This window comes from Coenobita brevimanus, chromosome 74, assembly GCF_032717465.1.
Source record: "Coenobita brevimanus isolate Jiangsu-jjx chromosome 74, ASM3271746v2, whole genome shotgun sequence".
Taxonomy (NCBI): domain Eukaryota; kingdom Metazoa; phylum Arthropoda; class Malacostraca; order Decapoda; family Coenobitidae; genus Coenobita; species Coenobita brevimanus.
In genome coordinates this window covers 34,013,786-34,037,295 of record NC_137027.1, presented here as the reverse complement: position 1 = coordinate 34,037,295, position 23,510 = coordinate 34,013,786, and the positions used below count along the sequence as shown (strand labels likewise).

The 23,510-nt window shown below is 40.8% G+C and overlaps 1 protein-coding gene across 1 annotated transcript in view; it reads right to left on the bottom strand.

Moving 5' to 3' along the window:
• Nucleotides 1–15,871, bottom strand: part of LOC145407821 (uncharacterized) — a 262,418-nt gene extending 246,547 nt beyond the window's left edge. The window contains exons 1-2 of the mRNA XM_080278678.1: nt 15,806–15,871; nt 4,351–4,448 (exon numbers count right to left, since the gene is read on the bottom strand). Of these exons, the coding sequence (XP_080134804.1) occupies nt 4,351–4,443 (93 nt within the window). The 5' untranslated portion in view covers nt 4,444–4,448; nt 15,806–15,871. The remainder of the gene's footprint in view (nt 1–4,350; nt 4,449–15,805) is intronic.
• Nucleotides 15,872–23,510: the final 7,639 nt, after the last annotated feature.

Sequence of the window (23,510 nt, the reverse complement as noted above, 5' to 3'; positions counted from 1 at the left end):
CATCCGATTCATCATTTACTTGTACATCCTTTACTTACTCTTAGCAAACTACTGTATATGGTAAATATGCTTTCCATCTTTGGAAAGAAAAAAAAAAAGTGAGCAATTCTGTATTAAGTAAAGATGGCAGATGAAGTAAAACAAGTTCATTCCTCCTGGACTTATATGGTTCAATATTAGTAACTTCCATCCAATGGCACATCAGTTTGTTTATTTCTGCTATCAAATTTTACAGTAGAACTCCACTTAACCAGCACTCAAACATTCAGCCATCCTAAACAACCAGCACAATAAGACAAATACATAAATAAATAAATAATATATAAATAATTAAATAAATAAAATATAATGCAATACTATCCATCCATCCATCATCCAATCCTACATTGCCCCATGAGGAGCGTAGCAGCCCGGGGCTACGCAGTTGGTCCCGACATTTAAGATGAGAATGACCAGCCTCACTCATACCTGAGTGGTATTACATGGGCAATCAACCACAACCACCCCTTGGATATAAACCTTCACCAGCTCAATCTGACTGGAGTGCAATAATTACCCACTAAACCACCAGGTGCCAAAATTTGGTTATATGGTTACCACCCAGCATAGTAAATGGTTTCCTGGTGTACAGGAAACCATTTGGCTTGTCACTCAGTGTAGAGTCACCCACAGGCTGAAGGAAATGGAAAGAATGAAGGAAAGAAAGACAGAAGAGGGAGTGTAAAGTCACCCGTAGGCAGAAGGACAAGGAAAGAATGAAGGAAATAAAGACAGAAGACAATGGAAGGAAAGAAGGATGGAGAGGAAAGGGCAGACACCCGAGAGCAGCACTACATCGAGTGAGTGGATGGTGAGCAACCCCACCTACCACAATAATACAATACTACACACGTTTAAACTTGGCGCTCCATCTTTCTGCTTGTTCTTGCTTCTGTGTGCTTTGACTAAATGATCATGTTTATCAAGGATCTTTACCAACATCAGATATAAACAAAATTCCATGGCAGTTTACAATTACAGTAAACGTTCTGTTCTAATACACTATACTATAGCACTAGCTCTGTGTGTGTGTGTGTAGTTCACCGGGTCGGTCAGGATCACTTGATGGTTGTGATCGTCAGCTTTTACCCTCCCGGAAGAGAGCTGAGAGCTCATATAGTCCGATCTAAGGGCAAGGCTGTGACCTTCACACACCCACACACCCGTCCCCTTGCTCTAGGGGGACAGTAACCACCCACTTCGTCAGTGAAACTTTTCGCAACCTGAGCGAGGTGCAAACTCCTGTCCACCAGTTGGCAAGCGAGAACGTTACCACTGCACCAGCGAGTGCGGTGTGTGTGTGTGTGTGTGTGTGTGTGTGTGTGTGTGTGTGTTTTTTGGGGGGCAGCCAAAACTACACATTCAAATTCCACCAAAATTGGCACAAAAATCGCAAAAAATTTGCTGATGTGAAAAAACTTGGTCCCATCACGATTGAAAAACTTTTACTATATTTAATGAGTGTTCACATTTTGACCTAAAAACTCTGCTCCCAGAGCCCAGCATAGGATTTCCGTAGAATTTTTTCCCCAGAGGTTGAAGTTAGCAGGGAAGTGAAAGATAAAAATGGTAGATTACTAGTGGAGATGGGAGAAAAAGTGAGCAGATGGAGAGAACACTTCAAGGAATTGTTGAACATACAGGATGGAAGTAATGCGAGTATAAGTGGCTGGGGAATGGCTGGGAGAAGGAGGGAGGTGAGAAGACAGGAAGAAATCAGTAGGATAGAAGTTGTGGAAGCAATGAAGAAAGTTAAATCGGGGAAAGCCCCAGGAATTGATGGAGTGTGTGGTGAAATGCTGAAGCATGGGGGAGAGATAGTAGTATAATGGATGTGGAAGATGTACAGATTGGCCTGGGAGGAAGGTAGAATCCCAGAGGATTGAAAGTCAGGTATAATTATTCCCTTGTACAGTGCAAAGGAAAAAGGGGAAAAAGAAGTGTGTGGTAATCATAGGGGCATTTGTCTTCTTAGTATAATAGGAAAAGTGTATGGTAGGATAATTATTGACAGAGTTAGAGAAAGAACAGAGAAATTAGTTGGAGAAGAACAGGGAGGCTTTAGGAGGGGAAGAGGTTGTGTAGATCAGATATTCATTCATAGATCTTTAGTGGAAAAGTTTCTAGAGAAGGGGAAGAAGTTGTATGCAGCTTTCATGGATTTGGAGAAAGCATATGACAGGGTGGATAGACAAGGACTGTGGAAAGTGTAAGAATATATGGAGTACAAAGGAAGTTGTTGAATGCTGTGAAGAGTATGTACGATGGTGCGAAGGCTGCAGTGCGTGTGGATGGTGAACCAAGTGAATTTTTCTCTTTGAAAGTTGGGTTGAAACAGGGATGTGTCATGTCTCCATGGTTGTTCAATCTGTACATGGATGGGGTAATAAAAGAGGTACAAGGTAGGGTAGTGGATGTTGGAGTGGCCCTGGTGAGAGAGGATAGTGTTTGGAAACTCCCTGTACTGTTGTTTGCAGATGATACTGTGTTGTTGAGTGAAGATGAAGGTGAGCTGCAAGGCTTGGTGGATGAGTTTGGGAGAGTGTGTAAGAAACGGAATCTAAAGGTGAATGTAGGGAAGAGTAAAGTGATGGTCTTTGAGAGAGGTGAAATCAGTGAATGTACAGCGAGGTTGGATGGTGAGGAATTGGAAAATGTGAGTACGTTTAAGTACTTGGGTGGTGTGATGAGTAAGGATGGAGGTTTGGAGGGTGAAGTGCTTGAAAGGGTACAGCAGGGAAGAAAGGTTGCTGGTTCTTTGAAAGCAGTGATAAGAAAGAGGGAAGTGAGCATGGAAGTGAAAAAGTTACAACATGACAGTATTGTGATACCAACTCTAACGTATGGAAGTGAAGCTTGGACGTTGTTGGAAGGACACAAGTCAAGAGTGAGAGCAGTGGAAATGAGTTATTTAAGAGGAGCCTGTGGAGTCACAAGGAGAGACAGGCTGACGAATGAGGATATAAAGGAGCATTGTGGTGTTGATGTGATAGAAAGCGTTATGAGGAACACACTGAGGTGGTTTGGCCATGTGGAGAGGATGGAGGGTGAAGGACTGACAAAGAGAGTGTATGTGAGTGAGGTGGAGGGGGAAGAGGGAGGGGGAGGCCGAGGATGAGATGGAGGGATGGGGTGGAGAGGTATATGAGAGAGGGGGGTGTGAGTTGGGAGAAGGGCAGTGAAATGGCGGGGGACAGGGCGACTTGGAGGCGATTTGTTTGTGGCCACCCCAAACGGGATTGAGGCGTCTGGCAATAGACAGATAGATGGGTAGGTAGAACTAAAATAAATTGTAGCAGTAGCCGTGTGTCTGTGTGTGTACTTCGGACTTGCGTTCAGACAACTTGGGTTCCATTCCCAAAGCTGCAAATAACACAATCAATTGGTTAGCTGCAAAAAAATCCACATGACAAAGTTACACTAGAACAGCATATAAACGTGAGAGCCCTCTGCAGGAGCAAGTGCGGGGGGCCCAAAGGGCTCACGAGCACTTGTATTACCGGTAATTATAATTTGGTTGTTAAGTGTATGGTAGCTTTACAAGTGATGATAAAATTCACAAGCTCTCGCATATGTCATCTAAAGTCAAGGTTTGTATTTATGGCACACAACAGCCCAACACCATATACAATAATAAATAGGATGTGTGAGAACCCAGGCCAGTTAAGCTGATTTTATTTCCTTCATTATTTTCACCTCTCACATCACACACACTAGCAAATTTAACTCGGCCTACATGTCTTTGAGCCACAGTAATAGGATAAGTGCATCTCGTACAAAGCTGAAAATGGTGACCATTGATTCCAAGGGAAGAGAGGGTGTTAATATTACTGCAAATGTTAAAACTGAAGTTACAATCAGGTGATATTTCAACAATAATTTTAATCAGAGTGCAATACTAAGTTCAAGTTTACTTCAAAGAATACAGATACTGAATAAGAAAAGTACATACAATTCACACTGATTACAAAAATGTATTAATACAACCCTCTCCCCTACCTCTGTTCAAAATGTAATTTTAATTATTTCTGGAAACTGCATTTTTTTTTTTCTTTAATGAATTTTGAGATTATTCATAAATTGTAAGCAATTTCAGCGTCAGATATGAAAACTACCATCATATAACCTATAAAAAAAAAAAAGGGGGGGGGGCCACTTTCATATTTTGGTGGAAAAACGACACCTAACTGCTTGTAAATCACCAGAGGTACTCAAAGGGATAAGCTATCTCCTTTTTTTTTTTAATGTACTTACCCCAACATTAAAAGTATAGTAAGACATATACTGCACCTCTACACATCCAACACTTACTTGTACATTAACAGCATTTTTAATGTCTTCCTTATAAAGAGCCAATATGCCTTTGTCTGTGAGACCTGTCACACCCGTGCTTCTCCCACTCATCGTCTCTGAAAATCAAAATGATATAGGTGCACTTAGAAATACAGTATGCTTTGATATTAAACTTTGTAACATAGTATTCAGTAATCCTCAATTTCCAGACAACAACACTGAGAAGAAGTCCTGACTGAGACTGTACTGTATTAACCCACAGCGTCCCGTTCAGGGCTTTTTCGTGGCGAGCCACAGCTCGCAAATGCGAGTATTTTTTCCCTTCGGCAAACAAATTTTACATGCAAGCCGCCTTTTAGCGAGGAGAAAGTACATCCACTTCAAAACCCTGTAAACTACAAAATATGTAAATTTCACTTAAATGAACAAAAAAGCATGTTGTGATCAACTGTCTTTCCTTGTTGCCATTGTGATTGTTTAAAACCTCATTATATGATTCTAGCCATCACAATCTGTAAATATATAAATACTGCATATTTATTGCTCGTAAAAAATTTCAGCTCATCATCAGTTTGGCTACTAAAAATTTATTTGGCTCAAAAATATGAAACCTCAGGAGCCAAATGGCCCGCAACCATCGGAAGTTAGCAACAGCCTTGCCGTTGATGTACATATGCACCTGAATGTTTTGTCACTGTGACTCCCACTGACATTTATAAACGCGCTGCAATTGTGTGGTCCATCATTTGCACCTTTTTCAAATTTCAAGCGTGATTTTTTGTACTTATACACGGGACACCTTCCTCTACCCTAGGCCAGGCAGGGACAATGCCTTACCCCGTGTGACCTCTCCCCCCCCACACACACACACGCCACGGTCTTGGCAACTCACCAGTTACCAGTGACCTGGCCAGTAATGACAAGTCGTGCCACAGTACGAAATTCAAGGCGAGAACGATTCCCCAATCAATGACAGTGTGAAGGACAAAGTTTACATGGCGTTAGAAGAACAATCGATGAGAAGTGATCAGCAGGTAATAGCGCCAAAAAAGGTGGGGTATGTTGATGTGTTTGATGAGTGAAACAACGCTTATATTGCCTATATTACTGTGTGAGAGGAGCCTGTGGAGTCACATGGAGAGTCAGACCGACATATGAGGATGTGAAGGAGCGTTGTGGTATGGATGTGGATGTGATAGGAAATGTTGGGAGAAACACACTGAGGTGGTTTGGCCAAATGAAGAGGATGGAGAGTGAGAGACTGACAAGAAGAGTGTATGAGTGAGGTGGAGGGGGAGAGAGAGAGAGGGGAAGGCCAAGGCTGAGATGGAGGGATGGAGTGGAGAGGTATATGAGAGAGTGGGGTGTGAATTGTGAGCAGGGCAGTGAAATGGTGGGGAACAGGGTGACGCAGAGGCGATTTGTTTGTAGCCGCCCCTAATAAGGGATTAAGGCGTCTGGCAATAGATAGATAGAAAACCAATGTACTCTCGTACTACATATAAATTCGTACCAAATAAATAAATATCTACCTATTCTGAGTGGTTTGGAATAGTTACCCCTCCCATAGAAAATGTTTTCTCTGGAGCCAGACCCCATAGAACATGGTGCCAGATGAGGGTATGGTCTAAGCTCAGGTGAGCAATTTCTCTATGAATTTTCGATGTTTCTCATAAAAAGCGGCGGTTTTAGAAAAAAAAAAAAAGGGGTGGGGGGGGGTGAAATTTCCCGGATTGGGGGAGGTCATTGGCGAAAAATTTGTCGGGATGGGGCAGGTTAATACTGTATTACCATAAAACTATTTTAATGCTGTATAAGACTATTCTAGCACTTGCTGGCACTTCACAAGGACAGTAAACCTTCTTTACAACCAAACCTCCATTTACCAAATTCTAACTTTAAAGAACTCTTTAAGCCAAGTGAATATTGCATGTGGTCTGATGTACCAAATCTGGTGAGGCATATATATATATATATATATATATATATATATATATATATATATATAGATATAGGTAGATACTGTACATATATATATATATAGATATATAGATATATATATATACTGTACATATATATATATAGATATAGATATATATATATATATATATATAGATAGATATAGATATATATATATATATATATATATATATATATATATATATATACTGTACATATATATATAGATATATAGATATATATATATATATATATACTGTACATATATATAAATATATATATATATATATATATATATATATATATATATATATATATATATATATATATATATATATATATATATATATATATATATATATATATATATATACTGTACATATATATATAGAGAGATATATAAATATATATAAATATATATATATATAGATATATATATATATATATATATATATATATATATATATAGATATATAGATAGATATATATATATATATAGATATATATATATATATAGATAGATAGAGAGAGATATATACACTATATATATATATATATATATATATATATATATATATACAGTAAAACCTCTACAACTTGGCATAATACATGTGCAAGCCTTGCCGAGTTAGCCTATTTGCTGAGCTGTAGGGATGAACTTTAAGTTCCCCCTCAGCACACACACACACAAAAAAAGAAAAAGGAAAAAAAATGGAAAAAAAATTGAAAGTTTTTACAATAAACAGTAAAAGCTGCCTTACCATGATTCCATGCAGTTAGATGTATTCCAGGCATGGAGGAGGACTTTGGTAGTTTTTGGAGGTGTTAGGGGCTCAAGATCACTTTTGGGCACATCTTTACCATACTGTACATGACACTGTACACTATGTAAAGTACAATTAACACTATAAAGGCCATTACTGTATTTATCACTTATACTTTACAGTACTGGGGAACTAAACACTTAAACATTACTGTACAACTCGGCATTTTACCAAGTTGGGGGGATTTTTGCCGACTCTCTTCCTCTCACGTGCGCATTTTGGGGAATTTTTGAATTTTGATTTTTTAAATGAATATTTTGGAGCCTTCCCAAGTTGTAGAGGTTTCCAACTTAAAGGATGATGAATTGTAGAGGTTTTACTGTATATATATATGATATATGGAGCCTCTGTGGTACAGTGGTAGAGTGTGCATCTGGCACACTGATGGACGCGGGTTCGCCTTCCGCCAGAGTTGTAAAAACTTTGGGAAGCGTTCACCGAGCCACTGGCCGCTTTGGCAGACATAAGGGGTGCTGTGGTTGAACCAGTGTCACATACTAGTATACCTGCACCCAGTCAGCTTAAGGCAGACTAATTACACTTGGTTCACAGACTACGCACATATCCAAAGCCACTACAACACTGCAATCACACACACAAGCACTTCTCACCCTACATACAGTCTCTACCAGACAGTCTAAGTCACAGGGTAAAGATACTTTGGCTATATCGTCCCTGCTCCAGTAGGGATAGGCCAGTCCTGCAGTGGACCTCAAAGGATGATATATATAGATAGATAGATAAATATACAGTACTAGGAAGTTGTTATGTGACTACTTTCCCAAATGCTCTGAATGGTGCCAGATATTTTAATAAGACATGTGGATCCTTGCCACACAGCCTGAAACGTCACTCCTTGGCTCAGGGACTGTCAGGTTGAAGTACTGGAGAACTGGTCTGGTAGTTCTCCAGAATTAAACCTAGTATAAAACCTGTGGGCCATCATCAACAGAGAGCTAAGGCAACATGACACATCACTGGCACCCCTCCTGATGGAGGCCATGAAGGAGATGTTTAACAACTTGGACCCAGTGCAACGCAGGATGCCTAGCCAATTCTGTTCCTGACTGTCTCAGTGTGTCAAAGGAACAAGGGCCACCAACAAGATATTAATCTTTGGTAAATACTCCATTAAATATTTTTTTCTATTATTTAATCATGGAAGAGTTTTCTTATTTGGGAGACATGTGTGCTGGAGGTGGGGCTGAAGCTAGCTCTGTGGCTAGGGTGAGAAGTAGTTGGAAGAAGTTCAGGGAGCTCTTGCCTCCCCTGACATTGAGAGGATTCTCCCTACGTGCTAAGGGGTCTTTGTATGCAGCATGTGTTAAGAACGTAATGCAGTATGATAGTCAGACCTGGGCAGTAAAGGAGGAGGATATTCAAAGGCTCAGACATACAGAAATGACAATGATTAGGTGGATGTGTAGCGCATCCGTGAGTGCAAGGTCTGGGGGGGCTGGGTTTATGATGGAAGAGTTGAGAGGTAGGATGGGACTGGAGTGTATTGGTGTTGTGATGAGGAGAGGTAGACTGAGATGGTTTGGGCATGTGGAGAGGATGGGGGATGATAATTGGGTGAGGAAGGTGAGAAGTGTTAATATTGGGGGTGGGGTTACGAGGGGTAGACCGAGAAAGACATGGGACGAGGTCATTAAGTGTGACCTCAGGGTTAAGGGACTGAACAGGGAGGCTGCAATAAATCGTGCAGCATGAACAGCCGCCATTAGGTGACCAAGGTTGACACATGCATGTTGGAGCCTTTAAAAAACAAAACGAAACGAAACGAAACGATCCAACCAGCTTCAGAGGGGAGTGCATGAATTTTTTATGAGCACTGTAAACTATTTCCCTCTAGCCCCAGGCTTGGAATAGTGTCCAAATTGCTTTGGTGGTGGCCAGAATTAGGATACAAGTAAGATGGAGGAATAGAAGGAGGGAAAGAAGAGAGGAAGGAGTAGTTGCAAGGAGAGTGGAAAGGTTACAAGAGGATGAGAAAAAGGAAGAGTATAAGAGAAAAGTGGAGGAACGATTGGGCAAATATGAATGGGAGCAGATGGGGGACGTGGAAGGTGTGTGCAGCATATTTACAGAAGAAATATGTGCAGCATGTGATGTGGTGTGTAGGAGGAAGAGAAGACGGAGGGGGGTGCAAGGAACAGGGTGGTGGACTGAAGAGGTGAGACAGGCTGTGGCACAAAAGAAGAAAGCATACAATGAATGGATGAGAAATAGGGGCGTGGAAGAAGTTGAGAGGCGGAAGAGAGAGTTATATGTAGAAAGTGAGAGGTGAAAAGATTAGTAAGAGAGAGTAAGAAGAGAGTGGATGAGGAATTTGGAAGAAATTTGAGTGTAAAGTGGAGGGACTGTAAGAAGATGTTCTGGAAAGAGGTGAAGAGAGTAAGACAGGGTGGAAGTGAGGTTAGCTGGGGAGTGAAAGATAAAAATGGTAGATTACTAGTGGAGAAGGGAGAAAAAGTGAGCAGATGGAGAGAACACTTCAAGGAATTGTTGAACATACAGGATGGAAGTAATGCGAGCGTAAGTGACTGGGGAATGGCTGGGAGAAGGAGGGAGGTGAGAAGACAGGAAGAAATCAGTAGAAGTTGTGGAAGCAATGAAGAAAGTCAAAATGGGGAAAGCCCCAGGAGTTGATGGAGTGTGTGGTGAAATGGTGAAGCATGGGGGAGAGATAGTAGTATAATGGATGTGGAAGATGTACAGATTGGCCTGGGAGGAAGGTAGAGTCCCAGAGGATTGGAAGTCAGGTATAATTATTCCCTTGTACGGTGCAAAGGAAAAGGGGAAAAAGAAGTGTGTGGTAATCATAGGGGCATTTGTCTTCTTAGTATAATAGGAAAAGTGTATGGTAGGATACTTATTGACAGTTAGAGAAAGAACAGAGAAATTAGTTGGAGAAGAACAGGGAGGCCTTAGGAAGGGAAGAGGTTGTGTAGATCAGATATTCATTCTTAGATCTTTAGTGGAAAAGTTTCTAGAGAAGGGAAAGAAGTTGTATGCGGCTTTCATGGATTTGGAGAAAGCATATAACAGGGTGGATAGACATGGATTGTGGAAAGTATTAAGAATATATGGAGTAGATGGAAAGTTGTTGAATGCTGTGAAGAGTATGTACGATGGTGCGAAGGCTGCAGTGCGTGTGGATGGTGAACTAAGTGAATTTTTCTCTTTGGAGGTTGGGCTGAAACAGGGATGTGTCATGTCTCCATGGTTGTTCAATCTGTACATGGATGGGGTAATAAAAGAGGTACAAGGTAGGGTAGTGGACGTTGGAGTGGCCCTGGTGAGAGAGGATAGTGTTTGGAAACTCCCTGTACTGTTGTTTGCAGATGATACTGTGTTGTTGAGTGAAGACAAAGGGGAGCTGCAAGGTTTGGTGGATGAGTTTGGGAGAGTGTGCAAGAAACGGAATCTAAAGGCGAATGTAGGGAAGAGTAAAGTGATGGTCTTTGAGAGAGGTGAAATCAGTGAATGTACAGCGAGGTTGGATGGTGAGGAATTGGAAAATGTGAGTACGTTTAAGTACTTGGGGAGTGTGTTGAGTAAGGATGGAGGTTTGGAGGGTGAAGTGCTTGAAAGGGTATAGCAGGGAAGAAAGGTTGCTGGTTCTTTGAAAGCAGTGATAAGAAACAGGGAAGTGAGCATGGAAGTGAAAAAGTTACTACATGACAGTATTGTGATACCAACTCTAACGTATGGAAGTGCAGCTTGGACGTTGTTGGAAGGACACAAGTCAAGAGTGAGAGCAGTGGAAATGAGTTATTTGAGAGGAGCCTGTGGAGTCACATGGAGAGACAGGCTGACGAATGAGGATATAAAGGAGCGTTGTGGTGTGGATGTGGATGTGATAGGAAGTGTTATGAGGAACACACTGAGGTGGTTTGGCCATGTGGAGAGGATGGAGGGTGAAAGACTGACGAAGAGTGTATGTGAGTGAGGTGGAGGGGAGAAGAGGGAGGGGAAGGCCGAGGATGAGATGGAGGGATGGGGTGGAGAGGTATATCAGAGAGGGGGGTGTGAGTTGGGAGCAGGGCAGTGAAATGGCGGGGTACAGGATGACGTGGAGGCAATTTGTTTGTGGCCACCCCAAATGGGATTGAGGCGTCTGGCAATAGATAGATAGATAGTTTTTTGCCATACATGTAGAAGGTCTGTCCTTCTCTAACCACTTTAACATCAAAGAAACAGAGTATACGTATCAGAAGTTATCTGTATTTAAAATCTACCTAACATACTATCCTTATCTTCTGGCTAAGGATTTTATTGTTTCTTTCACCTCTTCCATACCATGATATAATTACTACCAAGAATTGTTACATACAATATATGCAGGAACATTCCATAATGATTGCCGATTGTTTTGACAAATTCATTATTATAAGTTTACTAGCTGGAGGGAGAAGGGTTTGTGAAATTCCTTCTAAGAGTGTGCGTACTGGAGCAACTGCATTTGCACTGGTGTGTTTACCCTACACCTTCAATCTTCTGTTCTGTGAACTATGACAAAGGAAATATCAGTGGTCTCATAATACAATTAAAATAATCCAGACTCTGAAATGTGGAGAAAAAAAAAAAAATCACTTGCAATTCCTTACACTGTACATGATGCCATTAATCGCACTATATAAATGTACAGTAAAATCTCAAAATCAAACAACCCTCGATTAACCATCTTCTGGATTAACCGCTGATCCTGGCCCTCCAAAATAAATAAATAAATGGTCAATAAAATAAAAAATGAGCAGAAAATTGACATATATTTTGGCAGCTAAATCTCATCCGATATGTAGCGATATTAAACAGCAGTGAAGGTTAGTAGGAAAATCGGCTGATGTACAGGGTGGGCCACAAAAGGTGGAACACACGTATCAGTTGATAAATGTGAAAATTTATAATTTTGTTGTTCTGTTTCAGATTCACACTAAGGAGACCATAACAACTGGAAATCAAGTGAGAAATGTCTTGGATAACCGAGCAAAAAACGTTCTGTGTCACTACCTATTTAGAGACAAAATCGTACAAAATGGTACAAGCAAAATACCGCAGGAATTTTAAATTCAACAACTATCCACATAAAAGCTCTTTCAGTGAGTGAACAAGTTTAAAGCCAAGGGAACAGTACAACCTTAACAAGAGTGTCAGACCTGCTAATGGCACGAAGGTGACTGCGAGAACTCCAGATTTTGTCAATGCCATTAGAGATTCAGTTGGAAGGAGCCCAAAGAAGTCCACTCAAAGGCGCAGCCAAGAGCTGGGAAGTTCCCGTTCCACTTTGCAAAGAATCTTGCTCAAGGACCTTCAGCTTTACCCATACAGAATCCAGATCAAACATCAACTCAAAGCAGCTGACATGCACAAACATGTTGTGATGTGCAAGTGGTTCGATGAGATCAGAGAGGACCTCGACTGTCTCAACAATGTTTGGTTTAGTGGCGAGGCCTACTTTCTGCTTTCTGGCCATGTCAATAGGAGGAACAATGTGTTTTGAGGCACATATTCTCCAGATGAAGTGCTTCAGAAGTCCTTGCACTCAGTCAGATGCACAGTCTGGGTGGCCATATCAAAGCACGGCATAATCGGGCCATTCTGGTTTGAGGACGACGACAACAATGCAGTCATGGTCACGGAAGTATGCTACATTGTGGTGCTTCACAAGTTCTGGAGGGGACTTATAACTCACCGTGGTGTAAACAGGGATGAGCAATGGTTCCAGGAGGATGGAGCAACAAAACATACAGCAAACATCACAATGGAGTGGCTGGACGAGAGATTCCCTGACCGACTGATCAGCAGGCATCGGGAACCCAAGTGGGCCCAGCATTCACCAGATTTTGAACCCCCAGATTTTTTCCAGTGGGGGTTCTTGAAGGACCATGTCTACAAGAATCATCCTCAATCCACTGCTGACTTGAAGCAGGCCATCGCCACCAAGATTAAAGCCACCAAGATGGAAGAGTGCGTCAGAATGATAAACAACTTTGCTCTCCGGATCCAGGAGTACCTGAGACGAGACGGTTGTCATTTGGAGCATGTGTTGAAATAAAATCACCTCTTGTGGCTGAGACTTCACCCCTTGACTTTTTTTTAATGTTATTGGTGTCACATTAACATGTAATATAGTCATTTTAAGTGTACCATGTCTCATTAATAAATTAGTCAAGTGAATGGGTTCCACCTCTTGTGGCCCACCCTGTATTTTGTTGGTTAAATCTCATCTGTAACATATCAATCCGACCTGCAGTGATGGTGAGTAGGTGATGTCGGTGAATTTAGGCTCAATACACACTGCAAAGACAGTCACACTCCAGTCAAATATTGTTACATGCATCTCTATGGGTCTGTGCACACGGTCAGTCACATGCTGCTGAGTCAGTTTCCACTCTGGCTGCAATAAAAGCCAACGATGTTTCGACCAGACATGGATGTTAGTCACTTCAGTGACAGGAATGGCCGACGAGTGAACAAGCATGGCCACAGCAACAGCGTGCTAGCGAGTTTCTTGTATCCTAGTGGGCGCAACCGGCCATACAGCATGTATCAGGCTTTAGTGTTCATCGAGATACTGTAAAGCAAGCATCTCCTTCTGACTGCGTATGTGCTTTCACATGTTTGCTAAGGTGACAATGCCACCAACTAAAGGCAACAAGAAGCATAATATTAAGTTGAAAATATTAAAACAACTGAAGAAAGGAAGACCAGTTGCAAGACTCATGGCTGAGTACAATGTGGGTGTTACAACAATGAAAGATCTAATGTATAATCAGGATATGATAAAGTCCTTTTCTTTTAAGTTTGATATAAGCTAAAAGGGAACAGAAGCCATCACAAGCAGAAAAACAATGACACTGCCAAAAGATAGTGAATTAGAATAATCAGTTTACAGGTGGTTTTCACAACAAAGATTAAGTGGTGTTCCCGTTTGTGGTTGTGACACCCAGCAAGTAACTGACATCTTGTCCAACATCTGAGTATGCCAAATTTCAAGGCTAGTTATGGTTGGCTTTGGTGGTATCGTCAATGCTACAGCAACAATGATGAATTAAAAGATGAAGATAATGATGATGATGCAAGTGACAAAGGTGAAAAGCTGTCTGATATACTTGGCTGGATCAACCGTATGATCAGACACACTGATTACAGCAATGATCCTGCCTTCCATCTGCACTACGAACATTTACGTGCATTAAACTGCCACGTGCCAGTTCCATTTTTTTTTTTTTTTAGATGATTTATAGTAAAAAACTTTACCGTGACCGCATATTTCAAGATTCGTAGGTAAAAACTGGCAGGCACTTAAGGTAAATGTTTCTCTACCATACCCCAGGCTGTCAAGGCCATACACTCACTCATTCCCCCCCTCACGGTTGCTCTGCCTCACTCTGCCTGTGTGCCTCACCCAGTGCTGTACATAGTGAAGGCATTTTATAAATATTTTCATGCAAGTTGTAAATATTTTCTCGTAAGTGTAAGGACTATATAGTGGAGTCAAGTTGTAAATACCTTCTTGTAAGTGCCAGGATTGTACGTAATGAAGTCAGGTTGTACCTATCTTCAAGTAAGTGTAAGATAATGCATTAACAGTGAGAAAGACATGCAAATTGTGATAGATGCTGAAGTAATAAGTAATCAGAAAAGTGCACTGAACATTGCTATACCTTCCCAGCATAAATACCTGAGTATACCTTACACAGAATATGGCTTTCTCTCGCGTACGTTGTGAGCGTAAGAGAGCGGCTATACCTGAACACGAGTATGCAGGACTCAATAAAACTTATTTCCGAGCCTCGGTGAGCATTTTAACGGCAAAAATCCTTGTTTCCACATCAAAATCTATCATTTTAGAAAAAAAAAAAAAAAAGTAAAAAAATGGCCGGCACTGGAGTGACCCACAGGGCTAAAAATAGCTGGAACGTGGTGGGTTAAGAGAGTTGATTATAAAAAGGCAATATCAGAAATTTAAACAGGTGAAGACTGATATTTACTTTACCCTAACCCTTTAAAACACAATCATCAGGTGAGCCTGGACCTTCTACCTCAGCTAACCCTGAACTCTCCTCCTCTTCAGCTGATGCTTCGGATGACAACACTGATGATCCACTTGTCATGCCAGTAGACAAATGTGATCTAGATAACCAATTCTGTACATACAACTACAACAAAGTGGTTCTACTGTACACGCATTCATGAATGGATTATGGTACTGTATGGTAAATGCTAGTTTATTCTTTGTTAGGTTTTTGGATACCAATACTGCTTGTGTGTTGTACTTTATTAATAAAAGTTTTGTTATTATACCATTATGTTCTTTGAGTCTTCCTATGATTATTCAAGGTTTCTGTGCTGGTTCATATTTATTTACCAGAGTGGTTAGTGTTTTAAAGCAAATGCTACTGAAATATGAATGGCAAATGAACAAAGATGAAGAGAGGAACTTATATGAGGTAGGTTAGGGACAGGTCATTTAAAAAGGTATATTTTATTCCTATACACTTTATTTACTATTAGCCAACCTTTTGGATTATCTGTTGGCCCCTTTCCCCCATATTTATGTGGGTGGTGAATCAAGGTTTTACTATACTGTACTTATGTCTCTGTCTATGTATACAGTATACCAGTACTATATTTATATAACATACATGAATACCACAGCAACTAAAGTTTTGAGTTCTTACCTTTGAAAAATCAGTCCACTGTAAGGAGTGATGTGCAGACTACTGTACTACCACCCTGGATGTCACTTCAATCAACCACACAAATTATAACTTCCAGGTTGACGTCCAGTATCCGCTATTAATTACTCAAAATTTCACAGAAGAATGATACAGAACTGAAAAGAGAAAAAACTCATGGTAACAAAAATAATACAAATTAATGAGGTTGGGGTTGGTATGGTAATGCATTGCTTTTAGGCCAACACAGGGACATAGTAACACCACCACTGAGCAACCGTATTGCAGGCACTCTCATGTTCCATGTGGCACAGGAGACTGACAGATTATACATGGGCTTTGCTTTCTCTAATTCAATGAACTCTCCCCCCTCCAAACTGTAAATATGGAAATTGGTACAATACAGGCACTGCTAGAATGATTTAATAACTCATTAATGTACTCAATAACATCAGTGCTGAGCATGTACCCTACTGAATATGTAGCTAACCCATCAACTGTTGAACTTCATAGTACTGGGAACTAATATTACTGTAGTATGAGCCAATTCAAATACAGCCAGGCCTCAGTATACATCAGTTTGGTATGCAATAAATCAACAGAACGATGAACCAGAAGTTAGAACCATTTTTGCAATAATGATGGTGATTTTCAACAATCAATCAATCATTTCCTGTGGCACCCTACAGGATGCGAAGGGCCTCGATGAACTCTCTCCACCAATATTTGTCTCTTGCCATCTCCTTCAGGTCCCACCAACACTCCTCTCCTGCTTCTCTTTTCATTGTCTTCACCCAGGTTTCCCTCAGCCTACCTCTACCTCTTCTTCCTTTAGCAGTCCACTCTGGCACATCCTGTATTAAACTGCCTTCTTTTCTATATACTGTAAACTGGGGTGAATTCGTACGATTTTTTCGTTTTTTTGTGCCATGTAATCTAGTTTTTAATTCAGTCCATGATCTTAAGTATTGTATGTGGGGCTGGTCCACTAGGGTATCGAATCATAGCAGTAAAATATTTAAAATGTTTCATATATAATTATAGCAAATATAGTAATGGGTGTCCGAATTTGTACTCAGACTTTGGTGACTTCGGACACACTGTATAAATCTGTATATAAACAGAAAATGAATGCTTATGACTATCCTGGGTTCCCAGTCTCCCTGACAAAATAAGCTAATGACTATAATGAGATAAGAACATGACAGCAATTTTATTTTTTTCCTTGGTTTAAATAAAACATATTAGAACACATGTAGATAATATAAATTTAGCTACAAACCTTAGTACTGTATATACCGGTACTTAACAATCATTTCTTGACTAATAATTTCGTTTTTAGAAGACTTATGGAAAATTAGTTAAAGGCGATATTTAACATGATTATTTCGCTTTACCAATTTTTTGCTTGCCTTTTTCACTATGATAAGGACCTTGATCTCCACCAGTTTTCTTAAATGTTAAAAGTCATTGGGTGACCTTGCTTTAACAGGTAGTATCATAAAAGCTCAAGAGTATACTTGTAGCTGACACATATGAACCCAGTTACACACAAGATCCACATCTGTCAAATTATAGACAATTGTACATTGTAAAAAGTGTTATTTTTTCATTCATACTACCCGTCCGAATTCATCCCAATGTCCGAACTGACTCCAATTTGCATTAAAATTTTAAAAATTTCATTAAATGCCCAGTTACGAGATTAATTGAGAAGATAACGCCAATTACTTACTTTGCACTTTCACACTACGCATGAAAGTACACCTGGGCACCAGCGATTTTCCTGAATCTATTCATTAACATTTCTGCCAAAGAAAGTTTGCCAATGTTACGAATTTTATTCTTTTTACATATGATTGCTTTTTAGTATATATTTGGTATGTGTCACGTGTTATATTAAATATCTTTATACACAAAAGTACAGTAAAGAATTACAAACAACTGGGTGCAAACAGATTTCTAATATGTTTATTAATTAATTATTAATTTAAATAACTTTTTACTGCAATAATATCCGAATTTGCCCCCGAGTCCAAATTCTCAGTTTACAGTACTGTATATGCCCCAGCCACTTCCAGCGAGACAGTCTCACATTCATCAACTGGTTCCACTCTCATAATATCCCTTACTCTTTCATTTGTAACTCTATCCGGCCACTTTACCCCAAGAATCCTTCTCAGTATTTTATTCTCAAATGCTAATACTTTCTGATCTGTTGGAACTGTACTCACCGGGTCGGTCAGGATCACTTGATGGTCGTGATCGTCAGCATTTTACCCTCCCGGAAGGGAGCTGAGAGCTCATATAGTCCGATCTAAGGGCAAGGCTGTGACCTTCACACACGCACACACCCGTCCCCTTGCTCAAGGGGGACAGTGACCACCCACTTCGTCAGTGAAACTTTTCGCAACCTGAGCGAGGCACGAACTCCCGTCCACCAGTTGGCAGGCGAGAACGTTACCACTGTACCATGACTCGTGCCCATAAATTAAAATTGCACTCCACACTTAATCCTTTGCATTCTAAATTCTAATTTCTTAACACTGCACAACAATGTAAATTCCCATGTGGTCTAGTGGTGAGGTATTGCAGTTTATTCATAAAAAAGATCATGTGTGGCATCCACTGCGATGAGCATCTACTCGCGAGGCTAGTTAACTGGTAACTGGTGAGGGGGGAAGAAGGAAGGGGTGAAGGGGCCAGTGCATAAACACAGCTGTTCGGCGCCACACGCCAAGTTCAAATTACGGGTTGGGAAAAATTCAATTTTTTTTCATTTTTTGGCCAATTTTGGGTTCCAAAGGCCCAGGCCCAAAACGTCAGGAAATGGGCATGTGGATATTACAGAGTTTACTGTACTATGATTTCATTCCTGGATGCTTGGACCACTCCTTTACGTCACACCACAAACACTCAATCGTCTGAGTATTTATCGTAGGGTCTTCAGGGTCCACAAATGCCACACACCCATCCTCAGTAGCGGCCATTTTCAAACTGATTTTGAATTCCATCACATTAGCCTCCATGGCAGCATGGTTCAATTTCACTGGCTAATGTAATCATCCCCTCTATTTAAAAAAAAAAAAAAAAAAAAAAGAGGAGGAGGGGGGAAGAAGCACCTGCCCAGAAATTCCAGTGTAAATGTACATACGAATACACACACCTGACACTCGGTCAAAGAGGTAGGATTTTAGGTATATATTAATATCTCGGTTATTATGCATTTGCGAATGGTATTGTATGAAAAGAGAAAAATATGTTTTGATGGTCTACCTGTCTACCGGTATAACCCTTATTTTACTGGGCTCCATATTGTGTAGTAAAATAAAACCAACAAACTCACAATCTCAAGGTACTGTAAGTAATTTTGGTACACATGCAATGAAGATAGTTCTGTTGAACCGTGACGGCAAGAAAGGATTAGAAAAAGACAAACTATATCTATTTTAGGATAGTTCAAGAAGTGGCCAGGTCAACCATGGCAATGTTTACCAAGTCCTTCCGACTGGCTACATTGTTTACCATCGCTCTGACTGGACGCGTCAATGTATTCCATATCAAATCAATGGGAAACTTAATGATTTAACCAAACCTAACCTAACCAAACCAAGCCTCATCCAACCTAACCTCACTTTCATTTGACAGCCAGCTTTCAAATTTAAAAATGCGAGTTAGAAACATTAAATATGGCTGGCTACTGGCAGACAGTGGTATATTTATGAATCCTAAATCCTCACTTACAGCTTTCACAGGTAAGTTTATAAAAATGCCCAGTAGCTGTGGTAATCCTGGAATAAAACAAGTTACCCGTGAAAGACTCATTTCAACAGAAATTACGGAAAGGCTGCACCCATTTGGTCAAGAATTAATGGGTATAGCTATTAGGCCCTTCTGCTGATGACTCACACTAGTTGACACAGAGGAACATGGCTAAAAACAACGAGGAAATGGATTTCCCACGGAACGTTTATTTACCAAGCAAATGATCAGAAAACTATAATAGACCATCAGGGAAAAAAAAAAAAATAATTGGTAAGGTGCTTTTGTTGCCTCATGTAATGCATGTGTTTACCTTGCCCCGACCAAGAAAAAGACGAGAAGCATAAAAAATATAGTATATCATCAGAGTAGGCGCCAAATGTTATCACAGGACCATGCAAGGATCATACGTTTCTACCTAAAATTAAGAAATGTATCCCGGACAACAAATACACTAATACTCAGAATGAAAACAAACTTACCATACAGTATAAAATCTTGTACAAATGAATCAAACCTAAGTCGTTAATGCAAAACTGCTAAGAAAAGATATGAGTACGACCAAGGACAAAGTTGTTGATACAATGCGTTTCCAAGTGCTCGAATGTTATCGGCAGAAAGCAAATAAATTTTCTAATCATTCCTCAAATAATTTATCACTTACCTAAATAATTAGAATAAATCATCCAATGTGAAATTAAAACTTCGGGTATGCTTTATTTCTTAAAACTTTTACCAGAATTAATTTCTACTTGCCCGCTATATTTAAATTGTCTTTCGTGTCAGCAACCACCACATGACTATTATTGTCAATACAGATGCACCGGCTGCATGACAATATGGAGGATTTAACAGTAATAACAAAATGCACTTCAACAAAAGTACTTCTCTCAAGTACGGCTATCTGGACTTGCAAAAATAACAAAGAGGATCTCTCTCTCTCCAGGTTCTTCATCACTCCAGCCTCCCTCCATCTCATCTCCTTCCCTACCCCAATCCTTTGATGGAACCCATGAACGGCAATCACACCCCTGACGAGAAACAGCTTGCTTGGCTAATATTCTGTTTGCCAGTCTTCTATTTTTGAGTCTGTTTTGCTTTGACCAAGTAAACATGTGAAAACACCCGCTCAACACAAGCTGAGGAGCGTGGCTGTGACAATAACGCAAACTTAATCGTTCCCATCCTGTCTACTGTGCTCTCAGAAGCGCAAATAGGGCTGAGGGTTTCCATATTACTTTGTAAATAAAAACAACAAAAGAACACTGTCATTTCGAATTTATCAGGAATTCTTAAATTTTAAAAGAATCTATCTATCTATAGTCCGACGCCCTAATCCCGCAAAGGGTGGCTGTAGACAAAACGCCTCGAAGTCGCTGTCACCCACCATTTGACTACCCACCCCCCAACTCACTCCCCCCTCCCTCATGTACCTCTCAACTCCATCCCTCCGCTTCATCCTCGGTCTACCCCTCCCTCCCCCTCCCTCCACCTCACCTACATACACCCTCTTAATCAGTCTTTCATTCTCCATTCTCTCCACATGTCCAAACCACCTCAGTGTATTTCTCCTAATCTTCTCAACCACATCCACATCCACCCACAACGTTCTTTCACTTCTTCATTCGTCAACCTGTCCCTCAATGTCACTCCACATGCTCTTCTCAAGTAGCTCATTTCCACTCCTCACTCTTGACTTGTTCCCCTCTTGCAAGGTCCATGCCTCGCTTCCATACGTCAGAGTAGGGATCACAATACTATCATGCAGTGACTTCTTAACTTCCATACTCACCTCCCTATTTCTCATCACTGCTTTCAATGAACCAACAGCTTTCCTTCCCTGCTGTACCCTTTCACGCACTTCATACCCCAAGGTTCCACCCTTACTCATCACACTACCCAAGTACTTGAATGCACTCACATTCTCCATATCCTCGCCATCCAACTTCCCCGTGCATTCTGTGACTTCATTCCTCTCAAACTCCATTACTTTCAGCTTCCTCCTCCTACACGCTGTCCCAAATTCATTCACCAAACCTTGCAACTCCCATTCATCTTCACTCAACAATACTGTATCATCAGCAAACAGCAACACCGGAAACTTCCAAATCTCACCCTCATTCATTAGAGCCAGCCCCACATCCACTGCCCTACCTTGCACCTCCTTTACAACCCCATCCATATATATATATTAAACAGCCATGGAGACATCACACAACCCTGTTTCAGTCCCACACTGAGATCAAAGAACTCACTCAGCTCACCATCCACTCGCACCGTAGCCCTAGCTCCTTCGTACATACTCTTCACAGCACTCAACAATTTCCCCTCCACTCCATATATTCTCAATACCTTCCACATACCTTGTCTATCTATTCTGTCATAAGCTTTCTCCAAGTCCATGAAGGCAGCATACACTTTCTTTCCCTTCTCTAGATACTTCTCCACTAAACATCTTAGACCAAATATCTGATCTACATACCCTCTTCCCTTCCTAAATCCCCCTTGTTCTTCTCCAACTAGCTCCTGTTATATGCTTAACCCTATCAATGAGTATTCTACCATATATTTTTCCAGTCACACTAAGGAGGCAAATATTCCTATGGTTACCACATACTCCAATTATACCTGATTTCCAGTCCTCCGGAACACTTCCCTCTTCCCAAGCCAATCTACACAACTTCCATATGCACTCCACAACAATCTCACCCACATAACTCAGCATTTCACCACACACTCCATCAATTCCTGGGTCCTTTCCCATCTTGATCTTCATTGCTTCCACTTATTTCCGCCCTACTGATCTCTTCCTCCCTCCTCTCATCTCTCCTTCTGCCAGCCATTCCCCAACCACTTATACTCGCATTGCTCTCACTCTCTACATTCAACAAATCCTCAAAGTGCTCCTTCCATCTCCTCAATTTCTCTCTCTTCTCCACCAACAATCTATTATTCCTATCTTTCACTCCCCTACTAAAAGAAAAGTAATTTAAAAAATAAAAACGATTTTTTCAAGATTTCGGAGAATTTAAAATTTTTCAAGCTCTCAAGGTCAGAGCCGATATCTCAAGACTGAAAAAAAAAAAAAATCAAGCGGTGGCACCACTGCGTCTCCCTCACCACTATACCACCCCATTTTTTTTTTTTTTTTTTTACAATCATTATTCTATCGACGGTCAATAAAACAATTACTATTTTTTTCCTGTATTTTAATCTCATGTTAAAATTTCCATATATGTGTGTGTGGGGGGGGAGGGGGGTCTGGATGTCAGCGAAATGTGGCTGCGGAACAGGCCATGCGGAGGGGGGAAGGGGCTTAGCGAAGCTGAGGGAACTGAGCCTCACCCCCCCCCACTCTCTCTTCATTGCTCCAGCCCCTTTTCTCTAAACACAGGAAAGTGCCTACAAAGCTAGCTTACTCATCTCCATCATCATCATTCCTTCTTTGCCTCAACAGACAGAAGCACAGGTCCCCGGAGCTAGCCTACTCATTTTAAGTCAAGAGTGATCACTGCCTTGCTCGCTCATGAGTGGCAGTGAACTATAAACACCAACCATTTCTCGGATGCCGAATCTTTCACACGGAACGACAGACTAGAAGCCTGCAAGATTGTTCCTTCCAATTAAAAAAAAAAATTAGAGCCAAATTCAAGATCCGTGTGTTTCCAGACGCCTGGACACATTATATACGTTTAAAAGACTAGAGGCTACTGGGAGTAGGAAATTAAGACAGAAGACAGTTCAAGAACTGACCTATTGCATACGTGAAGGACTGGAAGTAATGGTTAACTGCTGCATTAAAGAGCTGCACAGAAAAGGGATGAGACTCTGTTATCAGACGGGTGCTACGTACAAGTCGTATTGGCTTGGCGGGGGTATGCAAGCAGACAGTCCAAAGGAGCAGTGACCACTGAAGTAGCGACAGAAAAGAGATAAAGATGGAACT